The following is a 27,647-nucleotide window of genomic DNA, read 5'->3' as shown; positions in this document are numbered from 1 at the left end:
CTGTTAAAGTAGAGATTTTATGCTGGGAGCCAGACCTGTGTGTGTGTGTGTGTGTGGTCTTCTGACTCAGAGAAAAAAGACACAGACACCAAGTGTGGATCAAGAGATTTATTAGACTTCTTGCCTGTTTAGGAAATCTACATCCAGTGAAGAGACAAAAAGCTTTGCAATTCCCAATGGTCCCATTAAAGTATCACTTCTGAAATAATTCTTAAATACTTTTATCCTTAGAAAAAAAATGTCCCACCCCACCCCATTTGGTGTTATTCAGCAAAAGGGTTTCCTCACCAGGGAAATCTTTTGAGCACCCTGCAAATGCAAGCAAATAAATAAATAAATGTCATGGGGTAGGAGATGATGCCTTCCCAGATGCTACCACCCCAGTCACAATATTGGGACTGTGGGGGGCCTTCTGAGCTACACTGCTAGCAAGGGACATGCTTATTCCTTGTTGTTTTGATGACTTAACTGGTACCAGACAAGGAAGAAGTAAGAGCGTGGGGAAGGGGCAGATTCTGGTTCTGACTAGTGCACAAAGTGCTATGGGATTTCTTTAAGGAGATGAATGAAATTAGGGCATCTGGAACCCAACTAAGGGCTGCTTCACATGTGACTATTTTCAGAATAGATATTACTTGCTTGCAGGAAAAGATTGTATACAACAGCTTTACAACTAAATTTTCAAAGATTAATAGCCTGAGAAAAATATAACCAATTTGCCCACAAAAAAATCTATTAGTCATCTTTGGCACATGGATGGTCCCAGGGAGAAGGGGGCGGGGGGCGGGGGAGATAATAAATGAACTCTTTTCATTAGAAGACTTAACTTCCAAATCACCTGAAAGTTGTTATTACACACAATTGCACAATCAACTATTTGTAAGCCTTGTGTACACTGCCACCTGGGGTGAGCATGAGGATCTACTGTTCTGCATGTACACACAGCACAAAGCCACATTTTCCAACACACATGTGCACATGCGGAAAACTAGTGTGAGTGCTCATCAGACACTGTTGTGTGCATGATATGTACGTATTTTTCCTACACAAAATTTATTTCCTTGGAACAAAATTTCTGACACATGAGGAGGCTCCAAGAATGGACCTGTGCATCTCCTTGGCAAATGCATCTTCCCAAACCCATGTTTACCAAGGGAATCTGATTGATGTGTGCATGCATGTGTACAAGGATGAATCAGTAGATGGGAGTGTTTAACACTCCCCCTGCCTACTGCTTCTCCTTGGCAAGTGCTCTCCCAGGTAATCTCTGTCGTCATCGCCCCACCCCCCCAAAAAACTGGGTTTCTTTCCTTTCTTGAAATGTGGCAGAGCTTTTTTTAAAAAGGCCAGGGAAGGGATTGCATCAGAGAATTGGTTGGTTGGGAAATTGTTACATAACGCCCCGCCAAAAAACAAACAATCAAACTGATTCTCTCCCGCAAATGTTACCCCCACAATGCTGCATATGTGTGGTCTCATAGGAACAAGTAGTTCCACCATCCTGAGATACTATGTTACTTCTGAGAATATCCAGGACAGAACAGCTAAAATTGAGCATGTAGTAGACAGTGCATTTCTTCCCTCACATAAGCACAGGCATCAGAACTTCTGCCGGGTTAATAGAATGGGGACTGTCCTGTTAGAGTGCTGTGATAATGGAGGAAGATTATCTACCCAGTAATTACAACCCAATAGAATATATCTTCTCCAGTACCTTCAGGAAGCAAAGGATGGTTTTACAGAAGGTAACTGAATCCATCTCTCCTGCACCTCCATTTCTCCTCCCCATGTCCCAGTTTGCTCTAACAGAAGCTAGGTATTCCAAGTCCTGCTCTCCAGCAGGACAGTCAATATGTCCTACTTTGCAGAGGACAGCCTTCTGTTTGGAGGGGTGGCAAAGGACAGTCCTTTATTTCAAGGGCTGCCTACTGTGAATCTGGATTAAAAAGAAAGAATCCTAAGAAAGGAGAGCAGCAGAGGAGTGGGGAGGCTTGAAGCTGCCCATCTACAGTTATCACCTGGAAACAGCACACAACATTCACTAGGTCACTGTCTTCCCTGCTATGAAGAGATGTGTGTTTCTATTTAAATAACAAGTTGTTATTTCTAAATTTGCAACTACATATAAATTAGTACATGCAAATCAATGGTTTTGATGATGCATTTCCTGGGGGGTGGGGGGATTGTGTAAATGTCCATCCTACCCTTTAGGTGATTTCCTTTCAAGATTACTTAACATGGGTTAACATCCTTAGTTAAACTGTTTTAGCCTCCTTTTGATAAGGCACATTTCTCTCCCTTATACAAACCCCTGTTCTTTCAGTGCATGGTTATTGCAGATGGCATGGTGGGGTGGCGGTGTTCACCTGACCTCCCGTCAGTCGGATCTACTGGTTACTGTGAGGTAGAGGGATGAAGTGACAACACTGATGCAAATGCACTGGGAGAAACACAAATTTGTCTGGCTCAGCCTTACTGCTGCCTTGCCCCTGAGCTACCTCCTGGTAAGTAGCCGCAATGCAACCAACTGGAGGTCAGGCGCAAGCTGCCAGTGTCCACTACTGATTATAGGTGGAGTGATTCTTTACTGAATCTGAGAATGAAATGAGGCATTATAAGTATTCCAGGCTTAAATTCACCTGATCCAGAGAAGACGGTGTGATTTTATAAACAACCTTCACTTTCTACTGTCTCTTCCCTCATCATAACTCGTGCCCACCTCTCCACTTCAGGGCTGGTGCACTACCTCTTGTCCCACTCACTGCTCACAAGCCCAGTTGACTGGCAGCTGGAAAGAGCAACGGAAGAGTCCCATACATCTTCCTTACAGCTACTTTGCCTGCCACAGTGCTAGGAGGAGCACCACATGGATGTCTGCTGAGAGAAAGTGTCCTGCAGGCCCCCCATACTCAGCCCTCCCAGATACCTTCTTGTAGCAGCCCACCCCCTCCAACTTCCCCAGTTTGCATATTGAGATGCAGGATTTCCTTCCCCTCATTCATTCACCCCAGGCTTCCAGGCCTCCACTCACTACCTGCATCCACCTGATTAACTCCCCCTCTATCAGAGGCTCCTGAACCAAAATAGCAGCATACAACCCTGTCATTGGGCATCCCCCTCTGTAACCTGCCAAAAAGGGGGCAACTCAGATAGAGGTCAAAACCTCTCTTTGGCCCTTATGCCTGGGAAAGGGTATAGGGAGCCAGTGGCCTCACCTTTCCCCCACATTCAGGATTCTGGCTACCATGCAGTCCCTCCCTATAACCACAGGAGGTGACACCTGGTTTCTCCCTCTTTAAGGGGCACCTGATGACGTCGTCTCATCTCTCAAACTGTGCTGTGGCCAATGGGTGGAAGCTGTTCGAAGCCAGGAGCATTCGGCCTAGGCGATAGAGAAGTGCAGGGTACCAATGAACGCCTTCTGGTTGAGTCTGCTCACCCCCTGCCAGGCTGCGAAAGAGTCGAAGGGGCCAAAAGGCCAGCTGGGCCAGGTGCTGCTCCTGCACCAAAGCAAAACAAGATGCTACCACTCCATCCACCACCACTGTCCCATGGCGAGTGAGGGGGGCATAGGCCCCAATATCCATCTGCACTGAGGCTGCTGCTACCCTGGCTGGTCTTAGCTCACTCCCATCTGTCACCAGAACATATTGGCCTGGGTGTACCAGGCTGGCAAAAATAGCCTTCATGGGTGCAGTGGCATTCTCCCCCACAAAAAGGAGGTGTGCTGCAGTGAGGGCAAGGCGGCGGGGTGGATCCCGCGTCTCAATGACGTGGAAAGCAGTCCGTGCCGATGATGCCTTGTCCAGAAATGCCAGGAATTCACTGTATATGGGACGGCCTTGCTCATCCATGGCTTGGACCCGCTGCCCAGGCCTCAGTGCCCACACTGGAATCTTGGTCCCGCTTTCTAGAGTTGCCAGTGCCTGGGCTGGGAAACAGCCTCCTGTCTTTGCCGCTGCTGAATGCTCTAGACAAAGAGAGGGAGAGGGAGAAACAAATAGAGAGACCAGCCCAGTTACTAGAGGGAGGGAGATTTGATTAAGGTGCAAATAAGTAAACATAAATGAAATTTGGTAAGATTTAGATGGGTGGTTGTGATGAGGGTAAGTTTTGTTATGGGGGCCTTTCAACTGGAATCAAGTGGCCTCTGTTTTGTAGGTTGGTGGAGTTCATATAGACTACTGTTCATATAGACTACTGTTCATATGAACAGTACAGTTCATATAGTCTACTGATTAATTCATCTAGCAGGGGAGTTGGGAAACTTTGCAGTCCAAGGACCACATTCCTTTCTAAGAAACCCTTTGGGGGGGGCACATACCAGTGGTGAGTGGGGCCAAAGACAGTGAATGTAAATTTCACCTTTGTACAGCAGGTTAGCTTCTACACATACCCTTTCCTACACTCCATCCAGGGCAGAAGTTTAATTGGAGTTCAATGACACATTTCAGCCATTCAGGAACACTCAAGGAGGAGTGCAAAGCAGGGGCAGTAGGGGCAGGATTGAGAAAGGGGTGTGCTGAGGAGAGTTTCTAGTACCAGATAGAGAGGATGGAGGGCCTGATATATGATGTCACATGCACAACAGCACATTCATCATTCATCTGAAATAGCCTTTCCCATCTGATTGCTCTCCAGAGGTTTTGGACTGCAACACCCATCAGCACCAGCCAGCATGGCCAATGGTCAGGGATGATAGAAGTTGTAGTCAATCAACATCTGGAGAGCTACAGGTTGGGAAAGGCTGATCTTGATTAACCAACACCTAGGATCCAATGGTCTTATTGAGTATATCTACACAACTAATTTACACCAGCTAAATAAAAAACATTGGTTAATGGTCATGTCTTCCTCAAATATGCTGGGAATTGTGTGGTAAGCATGCTAGCAGGCAACCCCTATTTCTGTTTCCTCCTTCCATTATAGTTTGAATGAATGAATGAATGAATAATGCACACTCTCAAACATCAACAACAAATATTCTACCACTGATCTTTTACACAGTATAACAAAGATAGCAAAGACTATCTTTGTTATACTTGGGAGGAAGTGATCATGCTCTCCTGGGTTGGAAGATACAGAGGCAACGGAAAACTGAGTGTAGTCAGACACACACTCTGGACTTTAAGAAGGCCAATTTTGAAAAGCTGAAGGAGCTACTGGGTGTGATCACGTGGTCAGAAATGCTTGGTGAGAAGGGAGTCCAAGAAGGATGGAAGTTTTTAAAAGGAGAAATATTGGAGGCCCAAATGCAGACAATACCAACACGAATGAAAAGTGGGAGGCATCTAAAAAAACCAGTGTGGCTGCATAAGGAGCTTACAGATGAACTGAGAGTTAAGAAGGGCATGTATAAGAAATGGAAGAAAGGGGAAATCACAAAGGAGGAGTATACATGAGTAGCCAACAGTTGCAGATGGAAAGTCAGGCTGGCTAAAGCTCAGAATGAGCTCAGGCTTGCAAGAGAGGTTAAAAATACTAAAAGGTTTATTCAGCTATGTCCGAAGTAAGAGGAAGTGCAAGCAAGTGGTGGGTCCTCTGCGTGGGGAACACAGAGAAATGCTATTGGGTGAAAGAGAAAAGGTGGAACTACTCAACACCTACTTTGCCTCTGTCTTCACTCAAAAGGAAAGTGATGCCCGACCTGGTGATAACAGAATAAATGATGTAAGGAAGGAGCTGCAGCCCAAAATATGAAAAGAGGTAGTAAGGGAACACCTAGCTACTTTAAATGAATTAAAATTTCCAGGGCCTGATGAACTGCAACCAAGGGTACTAAAGGATCTTGTGGATGTAATTTCAGAGCCTTTGTCTATTATCTTTGAGATTTATTGGAGAACAGGTGAGGTCCCTACAGACTGGAGGCCAGCAAATATTACCCCCAATTTCAAAAAGGGGGGAAAGGAATAGCCAGGCAGCTACCAACCAGTGAGCTTGACATCGATACCAGGGAAGGTCCTAGAACAGATAATTCAACAGTCGATCTGAGAGCATTTAGAAAAGGATGCTGTGATTACTAAGACCCAGCATGGTTTTCTCAAAAATAAGTCATGCCAGACCAATCTGATTTCTTTTTTTGATGTAATTACAAACTTGGTGGATCAGGGAAATGTTATGGACATAGTGTATTTTGTTTTCAGTAAGGCTTTTGACAATGTCCCCCAAGATATTCTTGCGAGAAAACTGGTAAAATGTGGGTTGAAAAAGGTAACTGTTAGGTGGATTTGTAGCTGGTTGACTGACCAAACTCAAAGAGTACTCATTAATAGTTCCTTGTCATCCTGGAAAAACATGACAAGTGGGGTGCCGCAGGGTTCTGTCCCGGCCCCATTGTTGTTCAACATTTTTATAAACGACTTGATTGAACGAATTGAGGGGATGCTCATCAAATTTGCATATGACACCAAACTGAGAGGGGTAGCTAATGGCGCAGAAGACAGAATCAGAATTAAAAATGACCGTAACAGATTGGAGAACTGGGTGCAAGCTAACAAAATTAATTTCAATAGGGACAAATGTATGGTTCTGCACTTAGGCAGGAAGAACCAAATGCACAAATATAGGATGGGGGTCATCTGGCTTACTAGCAGTACATGTGAAAAGCATCTATGGGTCTTGGTGGACCCAAGCTTAACATGAGTCAACATATTGATGCATCAGCAAAAAAGCTAATATTATTCTAGGCTGTATCAACAGAAGTATAGTGTCCAGATCAAGGGAAGTAATAGTACCACTCTATTCTGCCTTACCTCCCTGCTCACTGCATCTGAAGCAATAATTTGCTCTCCACTTGCAAATGAAGACACTCAAAACTGGCTTGCACTGACTGTAATTCCAAGTGGACACACTTGGAAAACTGTGTCCAATTCTGGGCACCACAATTTAAGAAGGATGTGGACAAGCTGGAACATGTGCAGAGGAGGGCAACCAAGATGATCAAGGGTCTGGAAACTAAGCCTTATGAGGAGCGCTTGAAGGAGTTGGTTATGTTTAGCCTGGAAAAGAGGAGACTGAAAGGAGATATGATAGCCATCTTCAAATATCTTAAGGGCTGTCACATGGAAAAGAGAGCATACTTGTTTTCTCCTGCTCTGGAGGGTAGGACTCGAACCAATAGCTTCAAGTTGCAAGAAAGAAGATTCTGACTAAACATTCGAAAAAACTTTCTGACAGTAAGAGCTGTTCAGCAGTGGAACAGACTCCCAAAAGAGGTGGTAGGACTCTCCTTCCATGGAGGTTTTTAAACAGAGGTTGGATGGTCATCTGTCATGGATGCTTTAGCTGCTGCATTGCAGGGGTTTGGACTTGATGACCCTTGTGGTCCCTTCCAGCTCTAAGATTCTGTGATTCAATGATTCTCTAACTGCTTTATAGGTTTGGCAAACACAGTTTTACTGCCCTTCAGTAAATCTGCCTCAGTCTACTTCCTCAGTCTACTTGTAGTGCTTCTTTGGTTAAGATCTGTATTTACTATTTGGCTTCTGCTTGGAAGTAGAAAAGGTGGGAAATTAATGACATGTAAAGCAAGAAACCATTCTTTAGCCATCAGCCTTCAGTGAAAGGGTAGGAAAAGCCACCCTCTAAAAATGGGTGGGTTCAACAGCCAATTAAGAGCATCAGAATAGATCTGTTCAGCCTGAGAAAACAAGGACCACAATAAGAAGAAATACTTACTTTTCAAAAAGGCAGCTATGGCTTCTGAAGCTCACATAACCCAGCAAACAATCAGAAAGCTGGTAAAGCACACATAGTTTCTAAATAGTACTGATTTGAATTTCTTTAAAACTTAACAGAAGCCCTGCTGGATGAGGCTAAGGGCCCATCTAATTCAGTATCCTGCTCTCACAGTATCCCATGGAAAATAATAAATAATACGGCCTTGGTCCTGTATACCTGAAGGAGCGTCTCCACCCTCATCGTTCAGTCCGGACACTGAGATCCAGCACCGAGGGCCTTCTGGTGGTTCCCTCATTGCGAGAAGTGAGGTTACAGGGAACCAGACAGAGGGCCTTCTCGGTCGTGGCGCCTGCCCTGTGGAACGCCCTCCCTTCAGATGTGAAGGAAATAAGCAGCTATCTTATCTTTAAAAGACATCTGAAGGCAGCCCTGTTTAGGGAAGTTTTTAATATTTAATGCTGTATTGTTTTTAGCACTCAATTGGAAGCTGCCCAGAGTGGCTGGGGAAACTCAGCCAGATGGGTGGGGTATAAATAATATATTATTATTATTATTATTATTATTATTATTATTATTATTATTATTATTACCTGCTAGCAGGACCTCCATACAACAGTGCGATGATGGCAATATAAAGCATATTGTATCATGTGTGATTTATGCAGCATTGACTTCCCTCCAGCTAGTTCTTCAGATCCCTAAGATGAAAGAGAGCCTCCGCAAGGTAGCAGAGAATATGTCCCATTCTCTCTAGGCACTTTTCATGTCCAACTTCCTTGTACTTAACAAAAACAGTACTCTTTTCCTCCAATTCTCAGTTGGTTGTTTTTCAGTAATGATTCTAAACAGTTCTTTTTTCAGGGAGCACTCAAGGGTATACAGTATCAGTAGCCCCCACCCACCCTGTTAAAAGTGTAGCGCTTACTGTAACAACTTCATGGTGAGCACTGGCATCTTTTTTTTCCTTAAAAAAACACTGATTCTAAAACGAACAAACAGCCACCCACAGCCTTGCAGAAGAGGGCCAAGAGGGCAATGCCTTTCTTTCTCCTATTCACTTCACCATTTGCAAGAATGGGGGTCCCTGTCTACAAGGAGCAGCCAACACAGCCCCAAGCTCACCTTTGGATCTGGCATGCAACTGACTTGTGAGATAATCTCAGTTTTGTGCAACATCTGCTGCTATTGTAGGTCAGATTTAACCACATGCAAACAGATGTTGGTATGTAGAGAGCAATGGAGTTGGTACTGCAGAGCAACTCAGAGAGTGAGCTGCTATAGGCATGTTCTCCCTTTCATTCTTTCTCTCTCTTAGTCCCATGTGTGCAATAAGTAAATAATAAAAACGGTCTACCATACTCATATAATTCATTTGAAACCAATTGCTATGTCTATAGGAAATGCTAAAAGTTGTCACCATGTGGGAAGAAGACACTTAAAAATGGAGAGTTTAGCAAATGCCATGCCATAGTCATGCATCTGCATATCTCCATTGTTCAGTCTTGGCTCACAGATGATATAGTCATGGCCAAGTGACCAAGGGTGCCCTTTTGAGCATACCATATGTCAATTGAAACAGTAAAAATCAATACACAATGTATCTTCATTGTTTGGGAAGGGTCACAGCTCAGTGAAAGAGCACATGCTTAGGTCCCAGGTTCAATCTCCAGCATTTCCAGGCAGAACTGGAAAATATTCCTGTCTGAAACCCTGAAGAGCTGCTGCCAGTTAGTTTAGATAATACTGAGTGGTCTGACATTGAAAAAGGCAGCTTCCTCTGTTCTTACGACCTGCTTGCTACGTGGATGATACAGTCAAGAAGGTGCTCCTGGTACCATGAGCAAGACTGTGCCATCTCTGTGCCAAGTCCAAAAAATGAAGATACATAGAGGTGCAATGAAAGAATCCCCTTCCAGAGTCTGATAAGTGCTTTACAGGAGACATTTTTGTGAATGTTCAGTTAACTGGCATTCATCCATGGAAGAGAAATCAAATGAACATTTGAGGCAGTGTAGGATGTATGTTCATTAAAAAAAATATCATTTTAAGCCTTATAGGTAAAAATACACTGAGCCTGTTCTAAAATAGGGTTTTGTAGTTTTTTTGCTATGAGATCAGATTCAGTGGCTATGGCCAAGCTAGTGTGCAACCTGGAGGGATTGTAGTGGTAGTTGTTGTTAGTTTGGTTTCAACCCAAGTCTCCAGGAAAAGGGCAAGTTTAAATATAAAAAGCTAGTATAGCTCATTTTTTTAAAAGGAGGTAAGACTTACAGAAGCCAAGTGGATGAAGAGATTGGGGGAGGGCAGAGGACAGACAAACCAGGCCACACAAATGGTACAAAAATAAAGGCCATTTATTAAGGTACTTATGGCAGGCCAGCTGCCCTGAATACACACCATTTCCAGACACTTAAAAGTCCTCCATTAAACCAGTGTTTGCTTCTCTCACACTTTATCTTACACAGGCCAGGACATTCCTTCTGTACTCAGTATGTTCCACTGCATCAGGGGTGACCAACCCAAAGCCCTCCAGATGCAGCTGGACTACAACTTCCATCAATGCTCATTATTGGTCTTGCTGGCTGGGGCTGATGAGTGCTAAAGTCCAAATACCTGGCAGGCCACAGGTTAGCCACCCTGGCACTATACATTAGCCCTACCCACCATCCATCAGCCTGAAATACTGGAGCAATGCCTCCCTTCCAGAATAGCCTGTACTCAAGTGCTTGTCTCCACCTGTAGTAAAACCTGCACCCAGGATAAACTCTCTAGTGTTGATTCACACTCATCCTTTTTGCCCCACCCAGTCTCCATCAAAGCTGTTGCCAACCCTCCAGCATCCAGTGCTTTCCCTGCAAGATTGTGCTGCTCCTCTAGTCATTTACTACCAAGACACTTTCCCAGTCTTTGGCACTTTGTAGTATTGCAACATCCTTTTGGAAGCATGGGCACCCAGAAGCAGACACAGCATCCCAGGAATGTGTGCAGCATCAAAGAGACAAATCAAAAGCGTTTTCCTACTCCTGCTAGTGGAGCTCAGAGGAAATGGACAGTCTGTAGAGCTCCACATTCAAGATGCCCAGCTTGGAGGTGGCAGGCCACAGTACCCAGTGCAACCATTTGAAGATTTATGCATAATTTTTTATATCCACCGCACTTAGACCTAACTTGCAGCTTTGTAGATATCAAGGCTTTGGGGACCCAAAGTCCAAAGGGACAAAAAGTGCTTGTTTCTTAGCCACTTGGCTGGCACAGCTACTTCCTGGAGAGTATAAAGTGGCACAGTCCATATTGGTGCCAGAGGGGAGAAGGTTGTGCTCTACTCTTTCTCCAGCGCTGATCTCTCCTGGTGTGCTGCAGTCAGGTAGGTGGAGACTCGGCTGTTGGGTCAGGCAGTATAAGCTCAAGGCAGGGCAAAGGCACTTCCTTCCCATCAACCAGAGACCCTGTGGGTCTGGAAAGGGCCGGAACACCAGCAGCTCATGCTAATGGTCAAAGGATAGGAACAAGATGCCACAGTCAAAGTGTGGTACTTTGGCCAACAGGGGGAGAACCTCAGCACCTAATCCCAACAAACAACTCTGGCCCCTACTGTTCTTAATATACCTAGGGCTGGACCAAACTTGTTGCTGCCCACTGCTTGTAGAAATCTACATTTTTTTCCTGGATGAGAGGATGTGCAGCTCAGATGAAAAATATTAGTCAGGTGTTCAACAGGGAGAGTATTTGCAGGGAAATATTTCCTGTGGCTTTATAACAACCAGATCTTAGAGCAGGTGTGCTTGGTCCTAGCCCAGTGAGGGAGACACTCGGGGGAACTAAGCCAAACCAAGATTAGCTAATGCTAACATAAGGTATTTAATTGCATGCAGAGATGGGAGAATATCTGTGGTTCACCAGCTATTGCTGGACTACAACTCCCATTATGCCTGATAATTGGCCATGCTGGTTGTGGCTGGAGGGAGTTTGAGTTCAACAATACTGGTAGGTCCACAGGTTCCCCAGTTCTGATGAACAGTAAGAATGGAGTACAGCATTGCTACTGTTATCCCACGGTGACCCATACAAACAAAAATGTGCTCTTCAACCTTCTAACTTACCCACTCCACCCTCCATTACCCCAAACCTTTCTTCAATTGTGCCTATCTCCCTTATTCATGATTCACAGATACTCTCCCACTGCCACCCCCATTCCTGCCAATCTCCCTCAATCCCATCTCAAAACTGTCCTTACCAGATTTGACAGAGCAGTGAATGTGAGCCTTAGATTCATAGTAGACCCAGTCGAAGCCAGCCTCAACAGCTAAACGTGCGAGCATCCCATACTTGTTGCGGTCACGGTCAGAGGTGGTGATGTCAACAGCACGGCCTTCATAGTGCAGCGATTCCTCTGAGTGGTGCCCATCTTCATCCCAGCCCTCCGTCACACGCAGCTTTACCCCTGGCCACTGGTTCATTACTGAGATGGCCAGAGAGTTTAGGCGATCCTTGCAGCGCTATGGGAAGTGGGTGAGAAGTGACAGGATAGAAATAGATCAGCATAGAAGAGAGCATTACCTGGAAGTACAAAACTTGGATTAGATTGGGGTGGCCATGTGTCCTTCTTGACAAAGGACAATCCTTTCCTTGAAAGGGTGGCAGAGAATAGTAATAGTAATACTGTAATAATAGTAATAGTAGTACTAGTAGTAAATAATAATAATAATAATAATAATAATAATAATAATAATAATAATAATACATTTATTATTTATACGCCGCCCATCTGGCTGGGTTTCCCCAGCCACTCTGGGTGGCTTACAGAATATATAAAACATCAAACATTAAAAACTTCCCGATACAGGGCTGCCTTCAGATGTCTTCTAAAAGATATGTAGTTCATAATCTCCTGAACATCTGAAGGAAGGGCATTCCACAGGGAGGGCACCACAGGGAGGGAACCACCAGAAGACCCTTGGAGGAGGACCTTAGTGTCTGGGCTGGATGATGGGGGTGGAGACGCTCCTTCAGGTATACTGAAAATCTGTTTTTGTTTTGTTTTGTTTTGTTTTACAATGTGTAAATGGGTAGCCTAGATTAAATTCCCCACCATATCAAGCATTGCTTAGCCATAGTCCAGAACATTTACCATCTGGGCAACAAAGAGCCACACCTGGGTCAACACACATGCAGCCAAATGATGTGATAACATCCTGATGTCGTAGCAATTCAGTCCACAACTAGATGCTAAAGTCACTTTGCTTTTCAAAATGTATTCTGCATTCTTGTTAAACCCCTCTCTAATTTTAATAATAATAATAATAATAATAATAATAATAATAATAATAATAATAATTTTATATACAACCCTTTATCAAAAGATTCTGGGGTGGTTACAACATTAAGAACACATTTTATAGAGCATAACAATAAAAACCTAATAAAAAGCACAATAATAGACAGCATAATAATAAAATAATCAGCCACTCCCCCAGCTTTAACAGACCATAGATTATTTAATGGACAAAGGCCATATAATGATAGTGCCAGGCAAGCCTCTCTGGGGAGAGCATTCCACAGATTGGGGGCCACCACAGAAAAAAGACTAATTCTTGTGTTGCCACCCTCTGAACCTCTCAGAGAGTGAGGACATAGAGCCTTGGATGACAAGTGCAGGGTCCAGGTTGGTTTGTATGGGGAGAGGCTGTCCTTAGGTATTGAGGTCCTGAGCTGTGTAAGGCTTTATAGATCAAAATCAGCACTTTGATTGGGTTCAGAAGCTAATTGGGGATAATAATAAAATAAATAAAATAAAATAATAAAAACCACCTTACATCAAGGGCACTGGCTCTTTTTCTTAGGGGTCCAGACCCCTTCAATGTTCAGAGGACCCCACATGTGATGTCCTGATGTAGCATGACATTGTGTGTGTGTCATCAGGACATAGAGACATCATATCATAAAGATGTGACATAAAGACGTTGTGTTGGGCCCCTTCAATCCTCCAGAGAAGGTGGTACCTCTCCCTTACATAGAGACATAATGGTCCCTCTAGATTGTCAGGATTTTGCAGGAGGGATTCATGCACATGCTGGGACTTTACGTGTGTGCAGTTAAGGTGGATTAAAAGTCTCCAGTGCACAACAAATCCTCCTTAAAAAAAGACTTTCTGCAGTTTGGAAAATGATTGGAGAATTCATTGAAAAGTGTGGGATAAACTAATGACTAACAAGAAGATGTGTAAACACTCCAAAGTAGATCAGGATGGGTACAAGATGGGAGATGATTGCCATATAACTGCCCTGCAAACAAATCAGAATGAAAGCTCATTAAAGACTGGTCATACTGTAGTCTAATCTCTGTGTAAAGCAAGTCAGGGTGAAAGTTCAAGAAACAGGTGATCTGGAGGGGCCCAGTTTCTCAGCTCAGCCCTTGTTCCTGCACAAGTCACATGGGCTCACCCACACCACTTTTTAAAATGCATAAGACAACTTTTGCCAAAGTTAGAGAGATGTTGTATGCATGTGCACAGAGTTGCAGGATTTGTAGAAAGACCTCAATTATTTTTGTAGCATCCCCACGCCATTAAGTTTTTTCTAGATATCAGGAACTCATTATTAATATATAGATATACACACCATATGGGCATGTCATGCTCTATTGCTTCTGTCTATACTGAACAATATTAAATTCATTGCTTTACTGTCCTGTTTTCCCTCCATGCCCTATTCATGAACCTCACTGATTTGGCTTACAAGTAAATGAGTCACGAAATATGTCACTTGTGACTAAAGTCCTGCACAGACCTAAAAGCTTACATTAACCCTGGGATACTGCACAGGCCATTCTGATCTGAGAGCAGCCAAACTGAGTTTCTTGCAGGATGCCGATTGATTGGCAATGACCCAGGTGATCATGTGTACATTGGTGCTGTCAGGGCAGGACTTTGAGGCAGAGGTCCAGTGCCCCTTTCTTCAGAACAAGCAGAAGTCCCCCCATCCTGAATACAGCAGTGCTGGTTTCCCACAACTGAAATAAAATGAAGTAAAACACATTTCTATCTAAAGAGGGTATGTGCATGTGCTAAGTTCAGAGTCAGAAATGTCCTAAAACACCACTGCACTCATGCTGCAATATTCACACATACAGTGGTACCTCGAGTTACATACGCTTCAGGTTACAGACTCCACTAACCCAGAAATATTACCTTGGGTTAAGAACTTTGCTTCAGGATGAGAACAGAAATCATGCAGCGGCAGCACAGCAGCAGCAGGAGGAGGAGGAGGAGGAGGAGGAGGAGGCCCCATTAGCTAAAGTGGTCTTCAGGTTAAGAACAGTTTCAGGTTAAGAACAGACCTCCAGATGAATTAAGTTCTTAACCCGAGGTACCACTGCATTTCATGAAATCCTGACATCACAACAGAGAAGCAGCCCCACATTGGAATGTGTGGTTTTGTGTGTGGAAAAAGAGGGGAGAATCATCCCAAACTGCAAAAAGACAGCAAAGCCCTTCCATGTGTGACCTTGGAATGTGGCCAACAATCTGCAAGGATGAAAGGCCTGACCCTCCCACTCCTTAGGTCACGTTTCACTCAGCCTTGAGAAGAGGGCAAAGAGCAATGCAGCAGCAGCACAAGGGTGAGGCAAAAAACCCGCCCCTGCATTCAGAGGAAAGGTCATATATGGCCAGGGCTGGCCTTTGTCCCTAGTAAAACAGGGCAGGCACAAAGGGCCATCCCAGTTTCTACAACCACACACACCACTGTTTGTTCTGGACTTCAAGAGATAAGGTGCTACAGAAGGCAACAAACAGTGTTTTATATATGAGAGATATTTATTTATTTCTTTAAAATACCATAGGAAAGGTGAGGGTTACATAGTTTGGGGTTACATAGTTGGGTTCCCATCCCCATCTCTGGCTCACTTTTCCTTGTAACAACAGTTAACAAACCACTCCAAATCACCTTAACTTTGCATACTGTAGAAACAAACAAGCTGATGAGTCCCTTGGGTGAATCTGGCTGCATCAGGTTTTGTGGGATTATTATTTTTTATTTTATTTTATTTTATTTTATTTCTTACCCACCCTTCACCATATGGTTCCTGGGTGGAGTACAGCAATGCTTTTTAAAAAAATAAAGTACAATATTAAAACCAGTTTAAAACAAATGTTAAACTGCAGACCAAGAATAAGGACTAGCTCTAGACACGTCAGGGCCCCAGAACACCATGTTAAAATGCTAACTCCTGAGTTAGTGAATCCAAATACATGGGCTGTTCCTCTCATCAAAATAACTCCTCTTAATACAGCCTTCAGACAAGACTTTGTTTGTTATTCCTCACAGTCAGCTGCACAGGGAATAGCCATTGTACCCATCACCTTCACCTCACATTCATACTCTTCCAGGCTATATCATTTACCCAAAGCAATGGGAGAGCTCATGGGAGAATTACATAGGGAATCACAGGGTACATATTCTTCTGCATTGGGAATAAATTCAGAACTGATTCACATATATGCTAATTCCAGCTGTAGCCAGAAGGTGTCAGCGTAGAGCTGCAACAGGAAAGCCGATTAGCACAAGGCAGGTGCTTTAATTCATTGACCACAAGGCAAGTTCTAAAGGAACAGCTCTGATGCCCAGATATAGGAACAGATACTCTCAGAAAGAATCCCCAACATTTGGTGCTGAGGCTGCTATACCATGGTGCAATTTGAGCTGCAATGAAGGCTTTGGAGAAAGCAGCAGAAGAGGAAAGGGTCAAACTATAGTAGCTATGTAAGCCTCAGTGCCCAATCAATTCTCCCAAGGCTAACAGCATAGGGGCTACATGTTGAGCAGTAAAAAAGTAGGATTTTGTTAACAAGGTGCTAGATATTTGGTGAAGCACATAACACGTCTGCCCTTCCCACCAACCAAGGGGATAATCATAAATTGTAAATATAAATACAGGGCACATTTTCAGACTGCTGCTATTTTCTGGTGGGATTCAATCACATATTGACAAATTCAGGCAGCACAATTATACCTGATTGGCAGCTCACGTGTAACAAGCCCATTTTCTCCAAAGACTGCACTTTTTGCAATAAGGGAAGTTACAGAAATGCACTGGAGGGTGTGAGGTAACACTTGCTTTGATGCAACATCATTCAGCCTCATTATTGTTGTCTAATTTCTCTGCAAACAAATCAGGCTGAATGCTCAGTAAACAGCACATGGAGCAGTACATGCTCACATATGAAAGGGATGAGGTTCACCTCATTTCTTGCCTCAGTTATTGAGTCCAATTCATCAGTAAAAGGACAAAATTCAGCAAGCCCTGCTTCCAACACTATACCCACATATATTCAGCCACAAATATTCTCCAGGGTTCCCTCTCCACACCCTTAGAATGGAAGCCACATTCCAGGGCATGCAGTCAGTGATGCTATGAAGAAGTTGTCCATGGTGAAAGGTGGGGATATGAACTATATTTACTAATCATTTGGCAATACCAGCACTGTCCATTTGCTCCTTGTCCAGAAAACGTAACCTACAGGAGTGGCTAACCTCTGGCCTTGCAAACATTGTTGGATTCTAACATCTATTAGCCCCAGCCAACAATCCGAATGGTCAGGGGTAATGGGGTTCACAGTCCAGCTGCTGCAGGTTAGCCTTCTCTGATTTATATTATAGTGGACAGATCTACAGTACACTTTAGAGAAGGGCTGGTAAGTGTTAATGTGGTATAGAGCCTAGAAAACAAAGAATACCTGGGGTTCAAATCCCCATTCAGTAATGAAACTCACTGGATGACTAGTCATTATCTCTCAGTCTAACCCACTTCTCAGGGTTATTGTGAGGATAACAGGGATGAGGGAGAGAACTACATATACCACTTTGAGATCCTTGGAGGAAGAGTTGGGTTTTAAAAATTAGCAAATAAGCCTTAATGGCAAGGTAAAGAAATGGCACGTGGCAAGCAAGGGCAGGAACTACATTGTTTCTGTTTTATACAGCACTGTACACATTGCTTGTGCTAAATAAAGGTTAAATACAACCCACAGTATTAAGTAGGCAGAGCTGGAAGTTTCTGCAGCTAAACTTCTTGGAGAGGACCAGGGCTCTGCTAACAGGCCTTGGATAGACAGGGGGAATTTACCCAGCCTGCATATTTCTGTGCTGCTCAGAAAAGTATCCACTGTTGTACGAATTGATACCAGCTCCACTAAGTTGCTGGCAACTTTTGGTCTTGAAAGCAAAGAACAGCACTTATTCCTGCAGGAGCACTGAGCAGTGAATAGGCATCATGGGGACCATGAAAGCCACCTCCAGGAGGGACAGTTGCTTGAGGTGCTTGGAAGATCAATTGTCTTGGTAGAGTCAGAGGACGATGGCTGGAACTGAGCACTAGACCCTAGAACTAGTACTCTTTCCCCTATCAGTTTGAGAGGGGGAAAGACCAGCAGCAGCTCACAAACGAATACCAGCAGTCTGTTCATAAGCATTCATGATGCTTTGTGCTAATGATGGTATTGGGGCTGTTGTCCCACTTTCAATAATGTATGCACTTGCAAAGATTTTGGGGTGGACGTACTACTTTGTTTCCAGCCAATCTATATCCTGTAACCTTTTGATGGAATTCTATAACTTTCTATACCATTGGTGTTCTGGGTTTGGTGGCTTCTTCTTCTTTTTCTGCCTGCTTTTCTTGTGCTACTGTGCAACAATACCCTGCCCAGATGGCAATAATGCAACCATATTGAGGAAGCATCACAGAACATCTAATAAAGCAGAATGATGTGTGAACAGTTCAGTAGAAATCCACCACTAATGCAATATTATTGCATCAATCACATGTTGCAGAATACACCCACAAACCTCCCTACCTCCGCCCATGCATGCATGCATGCATACTCCAATCTGGAGGAGTCCAGAGGATGTTGGCCTGGCCTAACTTAAGCTCCCTGCAGATCATGGAGAGGGAGCTTTGGTTCAGAGAGCAAGGAGAAGGAAGCTGAGGCTGGGGGGCGGTGATGGGTGGAGAAGAGGTGAGGCAACTATTCCTGGGCCTTATCTCCACCTCTGAGCTCAGGCACCAGAAGCAAACAGAGACTGACATTCTTGAGAAAGATGGAGTGATAAGGACATGTGGGCGGGATCCTGTTGCCCAGGGATATGCAGACCCTTGGACTTGATGAAACTCAAGTCAAGAGCAATAAGAAACCAGCAATGGGGGTGGGGGTGGAGAGGAAAGGAGGGGCTGAACAAGAGCACCCCTCATGCTCAGGTGATACATTTTGAACCTCGCATCATGCCTCAGAATCTATGCCTTCAGCATGCCTGCCTGCTCTGGAGAGAAGGTGGGGATGCTGACAAAAGTCCAAGTATTATCAGGTTAGCTTGTTGCTGTAAACATACACAAACATCATTGGATTTCAGGTTCCCTCAACCCTAACCACTGACCATGCTGCCTGGGACTGATGGGAGATGGAATCCATCTTCTGACGGGCCAAAGGTGGTTCTTCCCTGAACTATAACATGCTAAGTGATACTTCTAGCAGAGTCTCTTGAATGTGGAGCACTTGTTGAAAGCCACATAGATCCCAAGCCCTGTTAATAGAGGCAATGCATGATTTTATGTTATGATTGTTCAGCCAGATAATCCATCCCTATGCCTAGTCAAGCTGCCATGTGCCTACTCTGTCACACTCTCTGTATTTTAACCAGTGACAGACCCCACCCCCATGCCCTAGGGTGGGTGAGAGCACTGACCCAGCAGACCTCCAGCTGCATCCCAGAGGCTTTAGGAGACTCACCTGCACCATAACCCTGACTGGTGGCAGGCAGGGTGGCAGATCAGGAGGGGGAAATAGCTCTTTATCTGCATTCCTGGAGCCCACAGGCATTTCTCCAGTGATACCGAAAGAGTCCTACATAACTTCCGGCTCCACAGTACCCATCCCCCAACTATCACCATCCCAGGTTCCTGCTCCAACGGGCAAGACTTGTGGAATTTACAAGAGGGAATAGTCCCCTGTGTAAGCATCTCAGTCATGCTTGTGTCAACATCTTCACAATGCTCAGCACTCACCTTGCTCAAATATCCTTCCAGCAACCCTGGCCAGCAGGGGAAACTGAGGCATGGGGGAGGGGGAAAATAAGCCCCATTCAGCATCTTGGTGTCAGAACCGAAACCTACAGGTTCTTGTAACTATGTCATTTAGGGAGGTGTTAGGAGCACCCCCCTCCCTATTTCTCCTGTCTTTCAGATCACAGGGCTCTGTCCAGAGCAGTAGCCACATCTCATTGGGTCTATACTCCAAGAGGCAGTTCTAAAACATTCAGTGGGCCTAGATATTTCTGACATCCCCTGTCACTCCAGAGGTCTAATCTACTACAACCAGTCTATTGTACTTCTTCCCCTACCCCACCACAAAAAAGAATAGCTGACCAAAAGTAGCTGGACCCTAGCAATTCACCTCACAGGCCTCCCTCCCAACCTTTCTTCCCACTATGCATTGGTTATCTCAGACTAGTGTCAAAACTGAGGCTTTAATCAAGGCCCTCCAAATGTGGCCCTCCAAATGTTGCTGGTCTACAACATCTGCAGGGGGCATAGGTTCCCCATCCCTGCTTTAAATGTTAGGAGTTTGTTTGTTTTTCATTTACTACATCTGTAACGTAAAACTTCCACTTGGCTAAAATGGACATCCATACATGCACACAAACGGCCTAGGACCCTCGTACCTGCGGGACCGCCTCTCCTGGTATGCCCCACAGAGAAACCTACGGTCTGCAAATAAAAACATCCTGAAGGTCCCAGGCCTCAGAGAGGTTAGGCTGGCCTCAACTAGAGCCAGAGCTTTCTCGGCTGTGGCACCAATCTGGTGGAACGCTCTGTCACAAGAGACTAGGGCCCTGCGGGACTTGTCATCTTTCCGCAGGGCCTGTAAGACAGAGCTGTTCCACCAGGCCTTTGGTCAGGGCGCAGCCTGACCCCCTCCTCTGGCAATCTGCACAGGGTCCTGCTTGCTGGTTGCCATCAATTTGTTTCTGATTGATTTTATGGTGGAAAGTTTTTAGAATGTCGGATTGTTTTTATTGTTGTTAGCCGCCCTGAGCCCGGCTTTGGCTGGGGAGGGCGGGGTATAAATAAAATTTATTATTATTATTATTATTATTATAAACAAACAAACAAACACACACTACAGGGGGTTTTTTAAGGGTCCAATATGCAAACGCTCCCAGAGCTGGGGTCAGAAGGCAGATTGTTTTCCCCAGTTCTTCCTATTCTAGATTTAGTATATAACCCTATTTGGGGCCACCATCTCCTCAAAACAGGCTAAATGGAGAATCCGGATGGTTTTTAAAACAAATTTAAAACAAATTTAAAATTAGACTCTGAATAGTTTGCTTTTTAAGAATTAGCTTTGATGTTACAGTATGCTTAAAAGGTGGCCTAGTGAACTCTAGGCTGCCTATAGACAGTCAGATTCTTTGCTTCCAACTTAATAAGCAGGATCACCTTGCTATAACAATCCCCCAAGACAGATTCTATCCCAGTTATGTTAACTGGAAAGCTAGGGCATCCTTTTCAAAATGTCCCAAACATAAGGATCAGCCTACCAATTTCCCCCACAACTACTTCCCCCAGGTCAATTCCCCGCAGACGTTAGCCAGAGGTAAAGCAGTGGGTAGGCAATGAGGTAAAGCTAAACACCTCCCTCCTGCCTACTAATTCTCCCCTGCAAAACCTCCTTCCCCTTCACATGGTAAACATAGGATTGGAAAAACCATGCTTCCTGTGCAATCATGTCATTCCAATCTCCATCTGAGTTAGCATACTTAGGATCCTGCTCCACATTGTGTTACGTGATTCTTGGGTAAGCACATTATAACAAACTTTTTTACCCTAGGACTTATAAGTGAAGCGGAGGCTCTTGGGAAGGGAAGGGTGTGATGTTTCTGAACAGGTATCACTTGCGTATTCTACTGGCACTTTCAAGGAAGGAAATCCCACTGAGGTTACTGAAACTTATTTCCAAGTAAACACATTTCAAATTGGACTCCAAAGACTAAAATGGATCTCCATATTTTTTATTTTTAAATAATTTTAATTAATAAATTCTTAATTTTCAAAAATACGTACATTGTGTCTTTTTTCAAATTGTGTTTTCTACAAATCAGTTTAATTTGCTGTGAGACATTAGTGTTGCATGCAGTATTATGTTGGGAAGAAAAGAGGTGGAAAGAGGGGAAGGGTGGGCATGGTGCATGGGGTGGGGATGCTTCTATTCTTCCATGTAGTGTATGTGTGGGATTTTGTGTCAGCATCACTTGTGTGGGTTCTCTTTCTATTCACTTGTAATATTTCTTTGGTAGTGAGAGAGGTTGGGGGTAGCCTAGGGTGTGGTTAGTTGTCTTTGGTTGGCTGTAGTGAAATTTGTTTTTGTGTGAGAGGGGGTGGATTTTTGGGTCAGGTTAGCCATATTGATTTGTATGCTGTCAGTGGATTCTTGTTGTCTTGTTCGACTATGTATGTGATAAAGGGGAACCATACTCTTCTATTCCATGCATCTTCTTCTATTTGTCCCCATGTCAGTAATGGATCCCCATATTTAGCTTGGAAAGGGATTTTCCCTTCCCATAGTCAGAGACTGGCTGGGGACTAAAAGAGTCTGATTTCAGCTTTTGCTGTAGCTGCATGTGACATGCTGAGCCTGCTAGGCATGTTTTACAGGGCTCTAGCTCAGTGGTGGAGTATCTGCATTCAGAAGGTCCCAGATTAAATCCCCAGCATCTCAAGTAGGAGTGAGCCTCTCCCATTTGAAAATCTGGAGAGCCACTGCCAGCTGATGTGAACAATACTGAGCTAGATGCACCAATGGTCTGATTTGATGTAAGGCAGCTTCCTATGTATGCTTATCCCTAGTCCCATAGGCTTTTCTGGCATGGCATACTTGAATCCCTCCTGCTCTATGGCTATAACAGCATAGGAGCCAACTCCTAGGGGCTGTAGGGGCTTCAGCTGCCACAATAAAATATTTGAGGGGGCTGGGCCCACACAAAGTTTATAAGCATTCCCATTCAAATTGTGTGTGTGCAGTGTGTCATGTGACTGATTATGTGGGGCGGGCTTACCTGGGCCCCACAATATTTTATTCAAGTTGGCACCCCTGTGTCACAGTAATTGCCAATGTGATGCCCTGCAGATTTTTCAGACTATGACTCCCATCATGTTATGCTGGCTGGGCTTGAGGAGAGTTGCAGTCCAAAATATCTGGAGGGTACCAGGCTGTCGAAGACTGCTCTGCCATGTCATCCGATATTGAACTGCATTTTTCTTATATTGTAGGGTTTAACTGAGTGTCAATAGCATCTGAAGAGCATAATAAATAACCCACTACCCTCTAGCCAGGGATTCTGTTTTCTGACATGACCAAACCAGCACAATATTCCTAGGTGGTTCACAAGCAGAGCATGTCCTCAGAGCTTTCACTATCCCTTGTTAATCTCCATCATTTGATATGCAAAGTGGGCAGCAGCCTCTGAAAATGAATGTTAAAACTTTTGACTGTTGGAGCTAACAGCTGCCAACCAACACCTTTGATGTTTTCATCTAAGCCAGGAGTGGACAGAAGGCTGATCATCATTAACCAGTGCAATGGCACAGGTAATTGGACTTAACAGCCTAACAGCCCATCCACTCATTAGATGGTAATGTGCATTGTTTCACTTGCTTCAGAATGTGATAAATCAACCCCAACATATTTGGAACCATCCTGCTTATTCTCCCAAGTGGGGCCCTAGACTTCTGCCCCCAAGTCCTGCCCCTGTTGACACTGATGCACCAGTTTCTGGTGATCCACCCAGCACATGCTGGCTGCAAGGATTCTTACAAAGGATGTTGGACAAGATGGACTTTGGTCAAAGCCAGCAAGGCATTTCTTATGTTTGTTTGTTTGTTTGTTTACATATTTAAATATTTATATCCTGCCCTTCACACCACAAGTTATGTGAAGGGAGCCTGAGTACAGTATGCAACTTAGATCACATTTGTAGAATACAAGAATTATGTTCTTTTTTTTTTAAGTAGACCACTCAAGACTGATCTATTTTTTTTAAAAGTTTGGGACATGGTGGCGTCTGCCTGTTGCAGAGTAGATCGAATTAGGTCACAATTAAAGATACATTGATTGTTCTTTTTATTTATTTAAATAATTTAATTTATTTATTTAAATAATTAAATAAAATAATTTATTTAAATAATGCACCCAAGTGGCAAACATCATATTCAAGATATGGCATTCCTGTCAGGTGAGACATTCATAATATATCCTCCCTATCCTAAAATCCAATTTCTGGGATTGATTGTACCCACAAAGCACTTATCCATGCCTAACCACTTGCTCAAGTGCCAGTATTGGGTACTGCTTCTCTACCTATCACACTTTGGGTGCAATCCTATGCATACTTACATGGGAGCAAGCTGTACTGAACTTAGTGGGATGTAGTTATGGCAAGATGAGTGATGCAACCCCAGAGTCATCTGCGTGCGACTGGACCTAACGGACAGGGGTCCCTTTACCTTTACCTTTCCACACTAAAGCTGCAGCCCTTAACACACTTTCTAGGATGTAAATCCCATTGAACACAGTGGAATTTACTTTTGGGCAAAGCAACATAAAATTGAACTGTGGGGCTACAATCATCAGTCTACTTGAATAGGTGCCAGGTCCCCTTTGTGGAGAATGAGCCAAAACAGAACTCTTGGTAAACCCAGTCTTTTCATAGTAACATTAGGGGAGAAACCATAGTAAAGGAGCATTGGAGAGAAGCCAAAATAGTTTCCAAGAGGGAATGTGCTGCTTGAATTATTTGCTAGGGAAATGGTTTCTGCAGTGATGGGGAGGACAAACAGCAGGTCAGGGGGCATATATGCCCACCCTTGCTGCCTTGTAAGGCCAAATATGTGCAACCACTGGAGGTAGGTATCAAGGTATTGCCCCCCATACAGGTTGTTTTTGCTAACAGGCAGGTGCCTTGCTATCACAACCTACTCTCTATGCAAACAAGCTATAATTGGATAGTGGCTATAGAGCTGTACCTAGATCAGAAATTGGGATCCAGTGGCTCTCCAGATGTTGTTGGACTCCAACATACAGCAGTCCCAGTCTGCATGACCAATGGCTAGGGATAATGGGAATTATGGTCCCCCAACCATACATGAACAGATCCTTGTATGAAATCCTCTCAGCCACAGAGCTCCACGGGGTAACCTTGCTTGCACTGTACTTTTCAGCCTAGACTATCTCACAGAATTGTTCAGTCTATAATAAGGATATGAAATATATTGTAAATCTGTGCTGTGGTGATCACCTCTATGGAAAAGGGTGTGGGGAAGAATAAAGTTCATAATAATAATGATTCTTAATGCACTTCAACTATCATTTTCCTCCACATTACAATATGTATTTCCATATTTCAATTTATGCTGGTGCCTGATGAGACATCTCATTTCTTGAAAGAAATTGAGAGCAGGGATGAGAGAGGGAGGGAGAGAAATGAAAGGATTTAATGCTGTCTGTGAAACTAAGCAGGCAGGCAATCAATCCCCAAACACCTCAATTTCTCCCCATCACCATCCTACCAACCCTTCACAGTCCTGGGTGCCTCTGCCGGATTGGGACCATGCGCACATAGAACTTCATTTGTGGCAATCCTTTGTGTATCCCCTCCAAGGGAAATGCAAAGGGTAATGACACAAGAACTGGCCTTCACAGTGGTGGCTCCTTGATTGTGGAATGTTTTTCCCAGGGAGCCTGAGGGAGGCAAACCTGACATCTTGACTAGCTGTTTTGGGCACCAGGTAAAAATCATGTTTATTCACCCAGGCCTTGGGAGTTTAATTTCCTGAACATGATTTAAGTGGGGTGGGGTGGAGTTGGATTTGCTCATCTATGCATGTTATTTTATGTTTTTATTCTTGTTTTATATCTATTTTGTTTTTTAAAGTTGCTTTGAGTTCATTCCCCCCCCCCCCGAAAACCGCAACCAATATATATAATCAATAATAACAAGAAGTTGTCGCGGAACGCATCCGCCCTCACAACACCTAAAGAAGGGTGATTTTTCCCGTGCTACTGCTACCGATGCCAAGCTGATAAAAGGATCTGGCATTGATTATGCATCATCGCCCCTAAACTTTCATCAGGGTTTCCACCGGCAATGAGAGTCTAATAACTTTCCAGGTCTGGACTGGGGAGCAGGAAAGTGATCGGAACCGGAGCTGACTTCCAAAAAGCCATTCCAAAGGTCCCGGTAATCTCTCCATGCTTCCACGATCATGGAGCCCTTAGGTACGCTTTGCTTTCCTTGAAAGCCGGCGAAACCCACAGGACTGGATATGGAGGTGGCAGCAAACAGGTGGCCAGAGCCCACACGGAGTGAGCAGGTGCCCCGGAGAAGGGAAGACGAGCGGCGGAGGATTCCTTCCCTTTTTCCGAAGGGCTCGCCGGCCACTTGGCACAGAGCAGCTCAGTGGAGCGCGGCGCGGAGTTTAGCTTAGCCACGGCAGGGGGCACGTGGGTTCGGGTTCTAGCGTGCGGCTCAGGTAGACTCGAGTGGAGAAGGCAGGCAGCGAAAGCGAGCGAAGGCGAGAGACAGGGCGCAGCGCAGCGCCGCGGCTGGAGCAGGGGCTGGGGTTGGTGCCTACCTGGGTCATGAGGCGATCGGCGCCCGTGTTCTCCTCGTCCTTGAAAATGATGTCCGGGTTGTAGTTGGGCGTGAGTTCCTTGAAGCGCTCGGAGTTGCGGGCGATCTTGCCTTCGTACCTGCCGCTGGCGCCCAGCGTCTTCTCGGGCACATTGGGGCTGAACTGCTTGTAGGCGAGCGGGATGAGCTTCCTGGGCGGGCGGCGGCGGCTGCCTACCACTCGGCCCGGCCCGCAGCCGCGCACCGGCGGCGCTAGCAAGAGCAGAGCGCAGCCGCTCAGCAGGAGCAGGAGCCGCGCCGCCTTCATGACTCCGACGACGACCAGCGGGCGCTCAGCAGCAGGAGGAACTGCAGCAGCGGCGGTGGCGGCGGCGGCGGCAGCAGCCGGGCAGCCCCGGGCAGCGAGCAGCGGCAGCGTCCATGCGGCGAGCGGGGCAGGTGCGCTGATGGGCCGCTCTGAGCCGGCCCGCTCCGGCCGCCGCCAATAAATAGCGCGGGCCCCGTTTGTTTTGGCTGCCGCGGTTAAATCGCCGCCGCGCTCTAGCGGTCAGCGCCGCCGCCGGAGCTGCTGCTCTCGCTGCCGCTGCCTCTGCTCGCGGCGCACGAGTGAGCGACAGAGAGGGGAAATTGAAGAGATCCGGGATCGGGGACCGCCAGGACCGCACCCAACCCGTGGCCGGCCCTCCCTCTCCCTCTTTCCTTCGCCTCCTCCCCGCGGAACCTGCCTGCCTGCCACTACCAGGGCCCGCCGACGGGGAGGGGGGGCAGGAGCCCGACCCACCCCCGCGCCTCGCTCACCTGCTGTCATCGGGGGAGGCATGCGCCACGGCAAAGAGGGCCGCCCCTTCTCCCCCTCCCGCCTGGCGCCCAGTCCCAACTCCACGTGCGCCACGAAGAGGGGCCAAAAAGGCTGCGGGCCGAGGCACACGCTTACTTGCGAGTAAAGCCCACTTCTGTTAGTGTCAGTTCGGTCGCCGGACAAAAGCCCCCACCAAGTGCAGGATCGGTCTGCAAATGCCATTCTCCACCCCACCACAGTCCCAGGCTGCCACAATTGGCGCCAGTTCTGGCTGGGGGAGTTAAAACGGGTGCCCAACCCGCTCTCATATCCCTGGCTGGGATTACAAAAAAATAAAGAGGACAGAGAGTTGGGGGCGGGTGCCCTCAGCTCCTCAAAGCTGCTTCCCCTGCTGATCCCTTAATGCCCCCCCCCCCGCCAATTTACCCCCATCTCCGCCGCCCCGTGTTGTGTTTGCCTTGGGGTGTCCCCGCCTGGCTCGCGTGCCCGGC

At 45.5% G+C, this 27,647-nt stretch overlaps 1 protein-coding gene across 1 annotated transcript; it reads right to left on the bottom strand.

Annotated features, from left to right (window-relative positions):
- Window positions 1–93: 93 nt before the first annotated feature.
- IHH (Indian hedgehog signaling molecule) lies at window positions 94–27,564 on the bottom strand. Its single transcript, XM_083444918.1, has 3 exons — window positions 26,359–27,564; window positions 11,915–12,176; window positions 94–3,970 (listed from the first exon to the last, which is right to left on the bottom strand). Exons 1-3 carry the CDS (start codon window positions 26,662–26,664, stop codon window positions 3,321–3,323), a joined length of 1,218 nt encoding a protein of 405 aa, XP_083301044.1. The 5' UTR covers window positions 26,665–27,564; the 3' UTR covers window positions 94–3,320.
- Between the last annotated feature and the right edge of the window lie 83 nt (window positions 27,565–27,647).

The sequence above is a fragment of the Podarcis tiliguerta genome (assembly GCF_965153285.1).
Source record: "Podarcis tiliguerta genome assembly, chromosome: 1".
Classification (NCBI taxonomy): domain Eukaryota; kingdom Metazoa; phylum Chordata; class Lepidosauria; order Squamata; family Lacertidae; genus Podarcis; species Podarcis tiliguerta.
Note: the sequence above shows the minus strand (reverse complement) of the source record. Positions and strands in the feature narration are given on the sequence as shown.

Coding starts and splice junctions, on each gene's coding strand:
- IHH (XM_083444918.1), bottom strand. CDS start 26,664: ATGAAGGCGGCGCGGCTCCTGCTCCTGCTGAGCGGCTGCGCTCTGCTC. Junction 12,177..26,358: donor CCGATCGCCTCATGACCCAG/GTAGGCACCAAC, acceptor CACTTCCCATAG/CGCTGCAAGGATCGCCTAAA. Junction 3,971..11,914: donor TCACTGCTCTGTCAAATCTG/GTAAGGACAGTT, acceptor CTCTTTGTCTAG/AGCATTCAGCAGCGGCAAAG.